Source organism: Montipora foliosa, unplaced genomic scaffold (genome assembly GCF_036669935.1).
Source record: "Montipora foliosa isolate CH-2021 unplaced genomic scaffold, ASM3666993v2 scaffold_413, whole genome shotgun sequence".
Lineage (NCBI taxonomy): Eukaryota > Metazoa > Cnidaria > Anthozoa > Scleractinia > Acroporidae > Montipora > Montipora foliosa.
In genome coordinates, this window is record NW_027179716.1 from 25,001 (window position 1) to 42,500 (window position 17,500).

The 17,500-nt window shown below is 39.4% G+C and overlaps 1 protein-coding gene across 1 annotated transcript in view; it reads right to left on the bottom strand.

Moving 5' to 3' along the window:
- Positions 1-556: 556 nt before the first annotated feature.
- The window catches only part of LOC137988327 (deleted in malignant brain tumors 1 protein-like), a 79,686-nt gene continuing 62,742 nt past the window's right edge, over positions 557-17,500 (bottom strand). Inside the window, exons 3-6 of the mRNA XM_068834356.1 lie at positions 14,684-14,731; positions 4,636-5,022; positions 1,160-1,396; positions 557-699 (exon numbers count right to left, since the gene is read on the bottom strand). Coding sequence (XP_068690457.1) covers positions 557-699; positions 1,160-1,396; positions 4,636-5,022; positions 14,684-14,731 — 815 coding nt within the window. The remainder of the gene's footprint in view (positions 700-1,159; positions 1,397-4,635; positions 5,023-14,683; positions 14,732-17,500) is intronic.

Here is a 17,500-nt window from a genome sequence, read left to right on the forward strand (position 1 = left end):
ATTTTTCAGCTTCTCCCCTAAATTAAATTAAGCGCCCTTTCGACCAGTGTCACTTTTGAGGAACTACCACACCTTTGTCATATTAAAGAGGTTGAAATAGTCACAAAGTGATTACAACAACGTGAATATTATATTTTGAGACGACGTTCTCGTTGCCGTCGCCGTTGTCGTTGCTTACGCTCCCTACAAATACACCCAAACAGCCTTGAACAAACAGCATTTTTAGGATACATTATTTTACATTCGGGACTGCAGCCCTCATCGTTTAGTGTTTGTTTCTAGCAAACGAAAGTTACTACTGCTACCAAGTTTGCGTATACGAGTGATTAACCCTTTCAGTGGCACTACTGGGAGTTAAAGGGTTAATAAGGACATAGTTTTTGAGTGAATCCAGCTGTTGTTAACCCTTTCAGCCCCGTGGGGTTCCCCTTTGACGAGTAAAATCGTCTGGCGTTAGACAGAGTAAAATCTATAAGTGGCACTACTGGGAGTTAAAGGGTTAAAGAAAGAAGCAATCAATACGCGGAGTGTTTTAGGAATATCATCAGTTAAAAACTTACAGGTCTGTCGTGGTTGTTGGTATGTTGTTCAATAGATGAGCTGAATGTTTCCCAGTGCAGTGAAAGACGTTCTCAAATGGCAACACCCAAGAGTTCGTGTGGCTGCGGCAGTGACACAAATTCACACAAACACGAAAATCTGTAAAAAGATAATCAAAACCTTGTCAAAAAGTAAAGAAAGTACCTAGCTTTTATGGGATTTGTTTTAAATCTCAAATTTTGTAAATGTAATTTATGCATTAAAGACAAGTGGCCAGGTTACAAAAATAAGATTATCGCGTCGAGGAAGGTTTTTGGTGTTTCATGTTTGAGTGATCTTGTCTCAATTTAAATTCGTCTGTAATTCTTACATCTGCAAATAGATCATCTGCTTATAAACAAATGGAAATCGGGGTAAAACACAAATCACTACAAAAGAAGATTCAGTGGTACTCAGGAGAAAATGGCTTGCGTAGAGCTGTGAGCTGTAAACTATTGATATGGGGTAATGATGTTATGGAAAAATCATTCTAGAATTCATCCTTTTTTTGCTATAGCTTTGCTTCGTGTGATAACGAAGTAACCATACTCGAAGGGCAATAAGCTCAGTAAGATCTCACCTATAACAGAAACGTAAAACGTCTTTGATTCAGTGCCAAGTTCATTGGTAGCGATGCAACTATAGTTACCATCCTGGTTGATTTTGCTCCACACTATTCCCTTAGTCCCGAAAGCCAAGGTTGTAGATGAGTTCATCATTGATATGTTGATAGGTGGCGTTCCTTCAGACAAGCACCACACATAATGCTCCGAGACTGTTCGAACCACTCGTAAAGGAATTATTACCTTCGGTTTAGCTGAAAGAAAAGATGATGTACATATTTTAGGCATTATTTAACTATAGCACATCGTAAAAGAAAACAGACCCCGAAAATCGTTAAAATACTTACTTAGCTATAGGACCATCATGATAAATACTCGTGTTTTTCGGCTATCTTAAAGGGGCTAGGTCACGCTATTTTAGGTAATTTTGTTTAATTTCCTTAATTATGAGCTCTAAACGTCAAATAGGCAGAGCAAGAGTCTTCCATTGCAAAATCACGGCCACATAACAACTGAGAATGATTTTCCAGCTTTGTAAATGAAATTTTGATATAGACTGATATAAATTTGAAAAAAGGTGGGCCGACGTTTTTCAAATTTACCCAAATTCAATCCATTTCAATCCTCTCCAGTTTTGTCCATCCATGTCCATTCTTGGCTTCCCTGTGTTTTGTTAGAGTTCTTCTATAGTTTTGAGCAGTTATTTTGATATTTTAGTTAATTCTATGACCATTCGATCAGTGCTGAAATTGCCCAAAATTGCGTGACCTAGCCCCTTTAAACTTGGCACAAAAACAATAAACAAACTTGACATTTCGTATGATACAACAAACATTTTTAGAAGTGACCGTTTAATAAATTTATAGCGGAGCTCAGGCACTCGAGGCGCGCCAGCGGAGCACTATGGGTAAGAAATTTAGGGAAATCTATCGATGCGAGAAATTTTGGTTATGACTTCAGCGTACACCCGCCGCCCGCCCATACAAACTGTCGGGATCTAGGTGGGGAGGAATGACCGCCTCTGGGGAGGGGGTGTTTATGCAAGTTTCTTTGGCGGGAAATCGCATGGCCAGCGTTGCATTTGGCAAGAGTGCTTTTCTGGCCGGAAATGACATTGACTGTCATCGGTTTTTCTGCTCAATCAAAGCCAGTTTAGCCAAATTATTTGCGTTATTTTGAAAAGTCTGAGACATTTGTCCAAAGACTGCGAACATCAGTCGCCGTCTAACTTTATTACTTCTCACGTTTTTTTGGTTTGAACCAGTAAGAATCAGTGTTTAGGTGTTACGAGCAGCGAAATGGGTCGGCTCTGCGAGAGGAAAGCTCGATCGTGTTGTTTGGCAAGGTTGTAATGGCGCTGTCTTCGGATAATACTGCGTGACGACAGGATGTTTTGCCGCAGAGAATCCTTACTTGAAGAAGCAGTTCCTCGGTGAACATGGGACGAGACTGTAAAAAGATTATCAAGGCACCTAAGGATTTGTATTAGCAAAGCTTGCTTACCAAAGACACTATTATGTGTGAAATGAGTGATTGTTGACCGTTACCGTACTGTACTCATTTTTTGCCTTTTATAAGGGCATTTATGTCAAATAGCTTGGCAATTTGTCTATCTTACTACGAGATATGATTGTACCTTGTCTTATTTCTCAGAGAGAAGTCGAGTGAAGAAAACATCGCACCTCTTCGTTGATTTCTTTTCAAATGTTTTGTTGTTTCGACACCCCGACAATTTGCTTTGCACCTAAAATTGGTTTGGGCTAAAAAAATGCTTATTTGTTTAATCCAAATGTTTGCTAACCAATAACTTAGTTGGATGCTGAGACTCTTCGTTTTTCCTAATAGTAATAGTAATAGTAATAGTAATAGTAATAGTAATAGTAATAGTAATAGTAATAGTAATAGTAATAGTAATAGTAACAGTAACAGTAACAGTAACAGTAACAGTAACAGTAACAGTAACAGTAACAGTAACAGTGACAGTGACAGTAACAGTAACAGTAACAGTAACAGTAACAGTAATAGTAACAGTAACAGTAACAGTAATAGTATTAGTAAAAGTAATAGTAGTCTTTATTGCAAGAAGTAGAAGTGCATAAAATTTTAACTAGTTAAGCAACAGAATGCATGATATAAAAACAACGTAGAAACTATATTATCTTGTGTTTAAAAATCAGTCTATTTACATAAGACGAGATAAATCCAGACGGCTTTCATCCTGACTGGCTTTGCGTTTGTAAGTTTAGGGTGAAGTTTACCAGAGAATGACATTCCAAAGTAAACACGATTTCAACAGATGAGCATTGGAAACACAAGTAGTCACAACAATTCTCGTTCTTACTAAAAAAAAATCCCAAACTTTTAAGGCAATTGTAGTAAAAACTGTTCATCTTTTGTTCAATGTTTACGGGGAACTATTTTTTTCAGAAAGCCATTTAGTATGTTTTTTTGTCTGTGTTATTGCCACTGAGATGTTATCATTATCAGTGATCTCAAAAGTAATACCATTGACAACTCCTAGGCAAGGTTTGTAGTTTGTAATAATCATAGCTGTTCGAGGTCAATAATAAAACCACTGAACGCTGAAACCAATCTCAACTTTACGAGATTTGCAGTTGATTCATGTCTTATGCTTTCGCTCTGTCAAGATCATTTTTCTCAATGAAAAGTAAAGTCGCTTTTGCGGAGATTTCGATGTTATTAAAAAGGAAATCTATGGAACGCCATAACTAGTACTGGATATTATTTGTGCATTTGCCGGGTTACTGGCCGCAGATCGAATATGTGCTTTGACCTAGGGACCTATGATTGGTCGAGTCGCAAGATACAGTTCCATAAAATGGAACTGGAGCTGTAATTGGCTCAATCCGAGAAAAGAATGAAGATTCCAATGTGAGCACTTTCGTGGCTGCGTTACGTGACATCGCCATGGCTGGGAAGGAGACTACCAACAAGTATAATTGATGCTATTTATCAAATCCTCGGAAAGCTGTGTAGTGTAGTCTTTTTTTAAGGAAACAGACGTCGCAAATCGTCCTCGTTTCGTACGCAATTGCTAATCGGTTTTGCGCCATTTTAGTCCGGTATATGAAAGTCTACCCTCGTCAATAGTATCGATTCTGAAACCACTGCTAGCAGATAATAGTTGGATAAATAGAACATGTAAATGTGACGATAAACCTAAAAACCAATACAACCTCCACACAACAAACAAACAAACAAAGAAAAAAACATCAAATTGTTTGTGCATATGATGCATTTAGACTAAATTGGCATTTGATGTAAGACTACTATCATCAGTACAATGAAAAATACTTAATGGATCTGAATATATCGACGAAAGGAAGGCAGCTTAAACACACTCCCTAATGTCTGATAACTGCTAGTTTCTTGATATAAGTAATGTCAAAGTTGAGAAGGGTAAGAGGACACTTTGTAACGCTTATCAAAATCGGTTTGCATTCCTGGAGATGCTCAGTTAGTATTTCCTTACTTTTTTTAAGAGACAGGCAGTTTCCGCTGTGAGGATTCCCGTAGGTTGCATAATGTGCCATAAAGCCTGAAGCTGAAACAGTGTGATCAGTTACGAATCGAACATGCAGGACATTGCTCGTGCTCCAAACACACCAAGGACTTTGATAACCACAGTGTTTTATTTTTATGGAACTCGATGGATAGTTGGAATCAGATACTTCCACGTAGTCATATAAACAGTGTTTTCCACCATATTCCACAAAAAAGTTAGAAAACTGCAAGTAAATGTGGCTGCCTGGTGTTACAATAATAGACCAGGTGCAGTTCAGATTATGTGGGTAGCTGGATGGATAATTCGGACTCGAGAAGTTTCCTTGAATATCAGTCAAGCTGTGTTCACACGACCCTAGGAAAAAGAAGAGCTCTTTGTTAATCTTTTCATATATGGAGAAGGACTAGCTACAATGATTGTAGCCAGGGAACAATCAAGCAACCACCAAAAAACAAAAAATTCAATCTAGGACACAGAAGTTTTAAAGTGGGAAGCTCCTATAAGATTATACATGGACGACTTCAGTATTGGTTTTATAAAATACGCTACGACAGATTTTGACAGGACTAACTAAATCAATCTGAGTTTAGGATGCATACCATTCATAAATTATCACTTAATAAGCTTGATAGATTTAAAGAAGAATTTCTTTAAGTGAATCTATAGCAAGCGGTACCGGTAAGTTCATTTCTACCATTTAGTGTAGTCATCTCCTGTTTGCACATTACAACTAATTACCCTGTTGAATGTTTCTTTTTGCGGCAAATGGAAAGGTTGTCGAGCTTCGAGTTTATTTGGTCTCGTCGGGGTTTGTGCCTGTATCGGTATTTTTGGTCATTGGAGCAGTAGTTTGATTTTCGCGACATATTTTCTTTTCTTTCAAATGTCCTGAGTTCCGGGATTTGGCTTGAAGAGGTCTCATTGGCCGATTCTTCGTTGAGTGTCATGATTCCAGGCCTCATTGATCTGCAATTGGGTGCTAAGGCGCCGTCTACGGTGCTGAAGTGCAAATTTGGCTTGCTGCGGTAGCGCAAGTGGGCTTTGTCGAAGATTGGTGTATTCGTTAATCCAGGAAAACCTTTGCATATTGCTTTGTTTATTTCTGAATTAGCTGAACATTCGTCTGAGTATAACAGCGGTGTATCTTCTATAGAATCTGCCATTTATGCTGTTAATTGGGCCCCGCAATTGCTGGTATCGAGTTTGTCGTGTTAGCCATCCCTTTGAGTAAGGTTTGCTCTCGAAGGAGCCAAAAGAATGCTTGCGTGCCTACTTCAGCCTAAGGAGCCGCTGTCGGTAACACTGTACAGGCGATTGCTGCGCATTTTGCCTCTAGCTCCTCGCTTTCCGATCTTCGTTTTTTGTTTACCCTTTTTAGTTTTTAGTTGGTTTTGCTGGCTTTTTTCGCATTGACGAGATTAAGAATATGGCGCTTTCGTGATGTCTCTATATTTTGTGATCGTAAGTCAGTTTACGTCCCTCAGCGCGGAAACGATCTGCATAGATCCGGCTTGTAGGAAAATATCTGATGATTTGTTAGATGTCCGTGCTGTTTGGAGGTGCAAATCCACTGATTTGGCGTATTTTGGGCTTGAATTGGCATGTTTTGAGCCGGAATTGGCACACTTTGAACCTGAATTGGCATATTTTGAGCCTGAGTTGGCATAGTTTGAATCTTATTTGGTGTGCTTCGCGTTTGGTCTTTGGCGCAGTAATTGTTTGATTTTCACGATATTTTTTAATTTTTTTTCACATATCCTAAGTTCCGGGATTTGGCTTGAAGCGGCCTTATTGATCGATTCTTTGTTGAGTGTTATGAAAAACGATCAGCACAGGTAAGGCCACACTGCTTTTCTCGCTAGATCTGGCAAGGTTACTCGACCTGTGGCTCTGACCGAGCGGTTGGTTAAGCTTTTCCCACAGTCTTCCTCTGCGTTCCCATTAGTTCGTAGAATTATGAAGGCCAAGTTTAAGGAGCATTTTCATTCTAGTTTGGGCGTTTCTGTGACCCCTTTAAGATTGAAATTTAAGAAGCTTATTAAGCCACTTGTTAGGGAAGTTTCTAAGTACGGCACGCACAGTATGAAGTCTGGTGCGGCGTCCAATCCGGCTTGTGGAAAATGTGTTAGTCCTTAGCTTCAAAACGAGCAAACTCAACTAAACAGTCTTAGCGAAAACTCAAGTAAACTTACAAGAACGTCACCGAAACGTTTCTTACGAGTTCGCGATATTATGTCAGCGGTATTGATCACTACTTCATAATATCACATCTCCCTTCTCATAAAAAAAGTTATTCACCATAAAGCACTCAATCAGACGATGACAGTTCAAAGTCCTAAACAACGTTCCTCAAACAAAATCTCGTAGTCGTCCTGGTCTATGAATGATTCTACCAGATCTTGTTTGCACCACAGGTGGTCCTTCCACAGGTAAAGGGGTACTACTAGCTGGCAGGTTTTCTTGGGATTCCAAATCCAACTGTGGCGATGGTTCCTTGGTCTTTACCAAGTGTCTTCTATTTCTCCTGAACATAGTTCCTTGAAGATCTACCTCGTAGGAGCGAGGTGCCACTTGTTTGACAACAGATCCCTTTCTCCACAGCTTTTCTTTGTCTGATGGCAGCGGTTTCATGCGCACTGTGTCTCCGGGTTGAAGCACAGGAAGCTCTTTTGTTCCTTTGTTGTAAAACAGTGCTTGTTTCGTCTTTCTTTCTTTGAGCTTGCCTTCAGTTCCCTCCACGATCTTTGGCTGTAACAAAGTTCCTGCTGTAGGTAACAGTGTCTTTGTACGTCGTCCAAATAATCTTTGTACTGGTGATGATCCAATACTGGGTGAAGGTGTGTTTCGCCAGTCCAAAATGGCCAAGTATGGATCTTGTCCACTTGCCTTTGCTTTGGTTAGTAACTTCTTGGCTGTCTTAACAGCATTTTCAATCTTGCCATTTGATTGTGGATAGTGTGGTGAAGACGTTTGGTGGTCAAAATGCCAGGCGGATGTAAATTCTTTGAATTCTCTGGAAGCAAACTGTGGTGCGTTGTCAGAATACAGAGTATCAGGTATGCCATAGCGTGCGAACTGATTCTTGAGAGACTTGATAACAGAGCTTGAGTTGGTACTGGATAATTGGTTCAGTTCAAAGTAATCTGACCAGTGGTCAACGATGATGAACCATTCCTTGTTGTCAAAACTGAAAAGGTCTGTTGCAACATGAGACCAAGGACGTTTAGGTGGATCATGAGGTATGAGTGGTTCTTTCTGCTGGTTTGTCTGATTAGTGTTACATGTTTCGCACTTAGAAACACAGTCCCTGATCTCTGCGGTCATGCCAGGCCAAAACAGGACATCTCTTGCTTTATTTAAACAACTTTCAATACCAAGGTGGCTTGAGTGTACTTGCGTGATCATGTGGGGCCTTAGCGCTACAGGTACTATTACTCGATTTCCTTTGAAGAGGATACCATCTTGGATGCTGAGCTCTTCTTTGAAGTCAAAATATCTCCTGATTTCTGATGGGACTTCTTCTTTTGTTTCTGGCCAACCAATCTTGATAATATGTTTCAACTGCTGAAGACCTTCGTCAAGTTTTTCTTCTGAGATCAACAAGGCGTTGACTTGTGATTGGCAGAAACTCGACCATGTTGATCTCTTCAATGGATTTGATTAGATGCTCTTCCTGTTTGACTGATAAAACCTCCGACTTCAACTCTTCTGTACTCGGCTTATTGGGAAGGAATGCTCGACTGAGTGTATCAGCAATGAATAGTTCCTTTCCAGGCTTGTACACTATATTCAAGCTATACCTCTGGAGCTGTAATAACATTCTTTGGAGCCTTTTGGGGGCCGAAAGCAGAGATTTCTTGAAAATGCTCTCTAGCGGCTTGTGATCCGTCTGTACTGTAATTGGCCTACCATAAACGTACTGGTCAAAGCGTGTGCACCCGTGAACTATGCTGAGCAGCTCTTTCTCTATTTGAGCATAATTTCTTTCAGTACTGGTAAGCGCTCTTGACGAGAATGCTATAGGCTGACGCTCTTGCAGTATGACAGCACCCAGTCCAGATTCCGATGCATCGTATTGCAGTGTTACTTCTTTACTGGGGTCGAAATACTTCAACACTGGGTCTCTTGTGATCAATTGTTTCACTTGCTTCCATGATTTCTCGAGTGTATCGTTCCAGTGCCATTGCACATCTTTGTCTAATAAACGTCTCAACGGCTCCGTCACATCAGACAGGTTAGGCAGAAATTTCGCAAGATACGTAATCATTCCAAGCACCCTTTGCACGGCCTTCTTGTCTGAAGGTGTAGGCATTTCTACAATTGCCTTGACCTTACTTGGATCCGGCTTGAGGCCATCAGGGGTCAGTACATGACCGATGTAGGGCACTTCTTGCTTTCTCAACTGTAACTTCTTTGGATTCAACTTGATATTCTTCTCACGACATCTTTCCAAGAGTGCAATTAGGTTTCTGTCATGATCCTTAACTGCGTTTTCATAGGTGTCACCCTCACCAACACAGAGTATGTCATCTACAATGTCTTCTATACCTTTCAGACCTTGTAGGCTTTCATGGATTCTTCGCTGGTACTCTTCTGGGGCTGATTTGATTCCAAATGGTAAGCGAAGCCAGCGATAACGGCCAAAAGGTGTATTAAACGTGGTCAAGAGTGACGACGGTTTGTCTAGCTGAACTTGCCAGAATCCATTCTTTGCATCCAAAACTGAGAAGACTTTAGCCTTACATAGCCTAGTTGCCACGTCTTCAATGGTGGGGAGAGGATAATGGGCTCTCAGCAGGGCTCTGTTTAAATCTAGTGGGTCAATACAAATTCTTAACTTCTCTGGCTTGTTTACTAGAACCAAACTAGACACCCAATTTGTAGGTTCTGTAACGGGGGTGATAACTTTCTCTCTGACTAATTTGTCCAGTTCTTCCTTTAAACGGTCTCTTAGTGCTACAGGGACTTTCCTAGGGGGGTGGACAACAGGTTTTACAGTTTCATCGAGTTCCATATGGTATGGGCCATCCATGCACCCTAATCCCTCAAAAACATCACTGTACTGTTTCAAAATTTGATCTCTGGTTAGAACAATGTGGGCAGTTTGAACCTTGTCATTTACTGCATTCACAGTTTCTGACTCTGAAATGTCACTTGCCATAGCCTTGATTAAGTTCAGTTCCTGACATAACTCAGCACCCAATATAGGCCTGACATCCTCATTAGTTATAAAAAAATCTGCATCTGTACTCATCTCACCTTTGGCACATTTGAGAGTGCACTTTCCAAGTGGAGTCACAGTGGTTCCATTGTACATCTTGAGTGTTGCAGATGTTTTCCTCAAATACAGATCTTTGGGATCCCCCATAATGCTTGAGAATTCTTTTAGTGATAGCAAATTACAAGTTGCTCCACAGTCCAACTGAAATGTAACATCTTTAGCATTGTTTACTTTGACTGATGTAAACAACTGTTTTGGGTGTTTCTTTTCTTCCACAGCACTGACTTGATAAGTTATGACATCAATAGTATACTCTTCAAATTGACTCCCATCTGAATCTTCTTGCACATAATTCAAATTCTGATTGGCATGTAAATTACGACTGGACTGCCTTCCTCCTGTACACTTCGCAGCAAAATGGTTTCTTTTTCCACACTTGTTGCACTGTTGGCCATATGCAGGGCACTTTGATCTGTCTGGTACATGTTTCCTGCCACAAAATTTGCAGTCGATCTGCTGAGCACTGCCGTTGGCTGATTTTTTCTTCTCTTCTTGTTTCTTTCGGAAGAAGTTTTCTTTCTTCTTCCTTACTGCATTAACCTCGTGCAAGTTTTGCATTTGTTTCAACTGGCTTTGGGTTGCTTCGGCAGCTCGTGCAAGTTCTAGAGCTTTATTCAGCGTCAAATCTGGGACTCGCAACAAACGCTCTCTCACGTTGTGATCAGCGATTCCAAACACGATGCGGTCGCGTATCAACGAATCTTTCAAATCTTGAAATTCACAAGAGTCTGCCATGTTTCGTAGAACAGTGGCATATTTATCAATGGGCTCCCCACTTTCCTGTCCACGCGAAAAGAATAAATACCTCTCGTAGATTGTATTCTTGCGAGGCTCACAGTACTGCTCAAAATGCTCTAGAACTTTATCCATTTTGACTTTGTCTGCGTCACTGTCCCACGTGAATGCATTGTAAACATCTAGGGCTTCGTCGCCAATCACAGTGAGAAAAGTTGCTACTCGAATGGGATCTTCTTTCCTGGCTATTCCGATAGCTAGCTCATAGTTACTCCACTTTTGCTTAAATCTTTTCCAATTTTGAGATACATTTCCACTTGAAAGCTGCAGATGATCCGGTGGGTTTAACAGACGCCCGGCCGCCATTTTACACCACGCGGTTTCGATTTATGCGAACAGCAACGAACCAAGGTTTTCACAATGCAAATATTTCACAAATACGGTCGGCAAACAGCGTCATCCACTAACTTCTGACACCATGTGTTAGTCCTTAGCTTCAAAACGAGCAAACTCAACTAAACAGTCTTAGCGAAAACTCAAGTAAACTTACAAGAACGTCACCGAAACGTTTCTTACGAGTTCGCGATATTATGTCAGCGGTATTGATCACTACTTCATAATATCACAGAAAATAGCTGGTGTTTTGTTAGATATCCATGCTGGTTGGAGGTGCGAATCCGCTAATCAATTTAGTTGTTTCTGTTGTTCGTTTTTCATTGTCTTAGTTTATATTTTCCAGTATTCACTAGCGATTGCTTATAATGTAATTCATTTAAAGTCCTGGCGGAGGACGTGAGTTTTGCCTGGCCCGTCCCAGATTTCCTGTACCCCTTTTTTCCTACGGGGTTCTTTGGGGCAGGTTTTTTTCTGGCCACCCTAGTACGCTTACACGTAGCTTTAGTTTATTTACCCCTGTTGCAGCTATGCTCCTTTTTTATTCGTCCTTTATTAAAGTGGGTTATGGCGTTACTAACAGGCCATATCCAATATTCTCCAGGATTTGTTGTCTTTTTGGTTTCTTGTTTTTCTATTAACTTCTGGTAAGTGCAGAATGACATTCCAAAGTAAACACGATTTCAACAGATGAGCATTGGAAATACAAGTAGTCACAACAATTCTCGTTCTTACTAAAAGAAATCACAAACTTTTAAGGCAATTAAAGTAAAAACTGTTTATCTTTTGTTCAATGCTTACGGGGAACTTTTTTTTTTTTCAGAAAGCCATTTAGTATGTTTTTTGTCTGTGTTATTGCCAATGAGATGTTATCATTATCAGTGATGTCAAAAGTAATACCATTGACAACTTGAAGTCAAGGTTTGTAGTTTGCAATAATCATACTGATCGACTGAAGTCAATAATAAAACCACTGAACGCTGAAACCATTCTCAACTTTACGAGATTCGCAGTTGATTCATGTCGAATGCTTTCGCTCTGTCAAGATCATTTTTCTCAATGAAAAGTAAAGTCGCTTTTGCAGAGATTTCGATGTTATTGAAAAGGAAATCTATGGACCGCCATAACTATTATACTGGATATTATTTGTGCATTTGCCGGGTTACTGGCCGCAGATCGAGTCTGTGCTTTCACCCAGGGACCTCATCTACCTTAAGCGAAAGCCTTGAAAAACAGACCTTTCTACCGTAACAGAAAGCCTACCTAGTCTTACAGGCTCGGTCAGATTTTGACTAGACTTTCGTTTACTATGGTTTTGGCTCTATTTAGGCACATAGTGGCAGTTGAGAATACGTGAAATTGCGCGTACAGGAAAACTTGATTTTGAAGTCAATTTAACAAATTGATGTCCGGTTATTGATCATGAATTTCGTTATAACATTGTCAAAGTAGCCGTGGATCCACGAGCCGAGTGGATCCGCAGACTACTTTACGCGTCATTATCGCATAAATTATAAATTTATGTGTCTGTCCGCTTGGTGACAATAAAAATTAGCCAATGAGCGCTCGAGAATTTCGCAGTCATTGCAAAAAAAATAGTGAAAAATGCCATTATTCGCTTTGCAAATACAAACAACAGACCTGCATATTTGAAGAGATCGTGCGCATTGATGAAACAAGACGTATTATTGGTCGAGTCGCACGACACAGTTCCAGAAAATGGAACTGGAGCTGTAATTGGCTCAATCCGAGAAAAGAATGAAGTTCCAATGGGAGCACTTTTGTGGCAGCGTTGCGTGACATCGCCATGGCTGGGAGAAAGACTACAATAGCAACAAGTATAATTGATGCTATTTATCAAATCTTCGGAAAGCTGTGTAGTGCTGTCTTTTTTTAAGAAAACAGACGTCGCAAATTGTCCTAGGTTCGTACGCAATTGCTAATCGGTATACCAATTCTATTGTCTTGCGCCATTTTAGTCCGGTATTTGAAAGTCTACCCTCGTAAATAGTATCGATTCTGAAACCTCTGCTGCAGATAATAGTTGGATAAATAGAACATGCAAATGTGACGATAAACTTAAAAACCAACACAACCTCCACACGATCGACAAACAAACAAAGAAACAATAAAACATCAAATTGTTTGTGTGATGCATCTAGATTAAATTTGCATTTGATGTAAGAGTACTATCCTTAGAAAAAATGTAAAATACTTAATGGATCTGAATATGTCGACGAAAAGAAAGCAGCTCAAACACACTCCGTAATCTCTGATTCCTGCTAGTTTCTAGATATAAGTAATGTGAAAGTTAAGGAGAAGTGGAACAGCACACGTCGTAACGCTTATCAAAATCTGTTTGCATCTAATTAGGGTCATTCCTGGATATGCTCAGTGAGTATTTCCTTACTTTGTGTTGCATTAAGAGACGTGCAGTTTCCGCTACCAGGATTCCCGTAAGTTGCATAATGTGCCATGAAGCCTGGAGCTGAAACAATGGAATCAGTAACAAATCGAACATGCAGGACATTTGTCGTGCCCCAAACACACCAAGGACTTTGATAACCACAGCGTTTTATTTGTATGGAACTGAATGGATAGTTTGAGTCAGATACTTCCACGTAGTCATATGGACAGTGTTTTCCACCATATTCCAGAGAAAAGGTAGAAAACTGCAAGTAAATGTAGCTGCCTGGTGTTACGGTAATATCCCAGTGGCAGTCCAGGTCATTTGGGTAGCTAAATGGATAATACGGACTGATGAAATTTCCCCCAAGATCAGTCAAACTGCCTCCACAGAAATCTAGAAAAAAGAAGAACACTTTGTTAATCTTTCATATGTGGAGAAGGATTAGCTAGAGCATACTTGTTTGCTATCCGTAATTTCATTCGTCTCAATTGCCAGGGAATAATCAAGCAACTACCAAAAACAAAAAAAATCAATCTAGGATACAGAAGTTTTAATGTGGGAAGCTGCTATAACGTTATACATTGACGACTTTAGTATTGGTTTTATAGAATACGCTACGACAGATTTTGACAGGACTAACTAATTCAGTGTAAGTTTAGGATGCATAAATTATCACTTAATAAGCATGACAGATTTAAAGAAACATTTCTTTCACTGAATCTGTAGCACGAGGTAAGTTCATTTCTACCATTTAGTGTAGTCATCTCTTGTTTGCACATTACAACTAATTACATTTAAATTTTGGATTATTATTTCACTCTTTTCTTTTTGCGGCAAATGAAAAGGTTGTTAATCATTTATACTCATAATCATGCAGTCCAAAAGGTATTTATAAAATGCATGTTTGCAATCGATTGAATAACGGCTATGGTAATGCAGCAAAAACGTGAAAAAAGTTATAATCATAATACAGAAGACCTTACCGGAGTCCTGCCTCGAGTCTTGGGATTGACATAGTTTATTTTATTATTTTCCAGTAAAGAAATGAACGTGGAGCTCCACCTTTAGGCCTGGCTGAATATATGTTTTATGTCTAGAATGATCTCATTGCTAAAGGCGTCAGAGAAGACTAAAAAGGTTTGAATTGTCATCCGTTTATCTTAAAGAATTTAAATGAAAAGGTTTTCGATACATACGTGGTGTGGAGGGCATTTGAGTTGTACTTGTCGTCATCGAATAGTTTGCTGCCAGAAATAAGTACAAATATTAATGTTAGTACTGAAAATCGTGGAAAGTCAACCTCTTTGCTTCAGGATCTTTCCAATTCACCTCACTTTTCTTCTTGCATAGTGTGTTGTTTATGTCTGTGATTGCTGATATAAGCTTGAGTCAAAGATCGAATGTGTTCCTGACAGTAGTCGTTGCAGTCGGAGAAAATACTTTGGAGCAGATAAACGGGGAAAACAAGTCGGTGGACAGTTATACATAATTGTCTAAAGAATTAAAACTAATTGCAGTAACACACATTGAACCTAAAAAGACAGCTGCAAAGAGAAAAAGTTTAGTAGAACTGACCGACTACATCAACACTACTGCACGCGAGTTTCCATGCAAGGCTCAGAATAATAGTTTGAGTATAACCGAAAGGACTGGGCTTTACCTGGAGATGAAGTTATTTGAGTATTAGCTGGAACATGCGTAAATAACAATGTGCATAACAGAGAAACAACTGATAGAAAACGATAGAAATACGTACATTTTGATAGTTGTGGTTAAAACAAATAGCCGTGAGGAAGAAACATGAAATACAATGGTCGTATTATTATTATTATTACTATTATTATTATTATTATTATTATTATTATTATTATTATTATTATTATTATTATTATTATGACGAGAAACAATCTTGCTCTAAATTAATAGTGATCATCTTAAAAAAACAAACAAAAAAAACCAGCTTAAATGAGTGAATTGCTCTGCTTAATTTCTACTTTTTAGATATCATTGTTAAGGTACAATAAACCTATTGTTGTGATGTACAGTACAGTAGATTGTTGTTCATTAATGTGACTTGCTATGGCCATGGGCTTTGAAGTCTCACGGGATCTCGAATATGCAAATGATGACATAGAATTTGAAATTAAACAAGCCTTACCTGTAAGGTGAAGTTTGATTGGAATTCCATCTCCCCATTGCTGCATAGAGAGATCACGTGCCCGCCCTAACTACGGGGTTCCCCACCCAGAGGGGTTTATGAACATACATGGGCCCCGGTCTTTAAAGGATGATCTTCATTACGCATGCGCTTTCTAACTTGATCTGCTATACATCAATGAGGACATAGAATTCCAATCACACTTCACCTTACACGTAACGATTGTATAATTTTTAATTTTTGATGGTTGTATCTGATAATGAAAACGTAACGTAGCAAATTTAATTTGTAACCGCGTGGTAAGAAACAAAATTCAGTCTTTCTGGAAAACTAGAATGAGGCAGAAACCTGTTGTGAGCCATGATTCAAAGTGATTTTCATAAAAATAAGCGCTCCTCACATTAGTTCTCTATCCAGACCATTCCAATCTCCATGCCATTACTTACTTTTCTTCCGGGATCATTTGTGGTCCAAAATGGGGATCATTTGCGCAGATTGGGGATTGTTTGTGGTTCTGAGATCCTTTACGGACCCCTACAGGTCAAGTCACTATGTTCCTGCATTTAAATCTCATTCACTCAATGATACATAAGATTTTGCCGTGTTTTCCTGGTTTACTGTCGTGGACTTATATAAGTATTGTCGACACGTTTTATTCCTTTTCTTGATACAAAGTTTTGTTATACTGTTAGGCTATTTTCTTAAGCCTTTCCGTTCTACGTTTATTCGTTAAAAATCAAATTATCTAAGTTAGCAAATGCACGGTGCGTCGCTACAGGAAGCATTGAAATTAGTTCAAGTTATCAAATGAAAATTATTGCCTCCCAATAAACTTCCTTTTCGATGCTTGCTCCTGTTTAAGCGTGAGAGTTACATCAGTACTCCTTAGGAGTTCAAATTGACGTTCCATGAGTGACCAAGCAAACTCACCCTTCGTATAGATTAATTACGAGAGATGACGTTGTCAGTCCCCGTTGACACTTCGGTCTTTGGTAGTTTTCATCGGACTCACAAACTGTGCTGTTTTTTTTTTTTTTAACTTTTCCGTATCCCGCACACTTGGCCAAAGCTTAAGGATTTATTGCCTGCAAGTATGAATCACGTGTAAATTAGGTTGCATCGCAGAAGGCAAAGTACACCTCAAATCTTCAGCAGAAGGTAATCGTCTCCAATTTTGAGTGCCAAATGGCTTTGTTATTCTGATTACGCGGGATTCCTGTAAGGCGGACCGCGTAGTAGCTTATTCTTATTTGTAGTCGCAAATCGCCCCTTTTTTAAAATTTTTTTTCGTATCCCGTGGAACCAAGTGATCTTTTTGTTGTGCATAGAGTCGGCGAAGTGGAATCACGTCGGGCCGAAGAACACAGCCATAAATTAGCTTTAAATGCAACCGGGCACCAAACACTTTGTCTAAACACCAAATTTGAAGCAAACATGTACGATTCTCATTAAATTCAGAAATCTAGCCAAAGGTCTCACTCAGATCAAAGTGTTGCACTCTTTCCAAGATTGTACGGTTTATTACCTAGAGTACTTTTTTATCGATCATCACCATATTAGTGTTATGTTTATCGTTTGTTATATTGTACACTAAATAATCAGGATAATTCTAAATTAGCAATAATAAAGGATTAGTGAGGCGCGATCGAGTCCTGCTTTGTAAGCGAAGATCGAAGCTTTTGAAGGTAGTTGTTTATTTTGGGGATAATCATTTTGTACCTCTTTACAGTAATTTTTCAGTAATTAAGGTATCGCACTATACTTATTTATGCAATATCAGTGTTATGGGATTAACGTATACTCCGAGCAGCGCAACGTCCACAGTGTGAGCAAAAGTATCACCGGCCGATCCCCC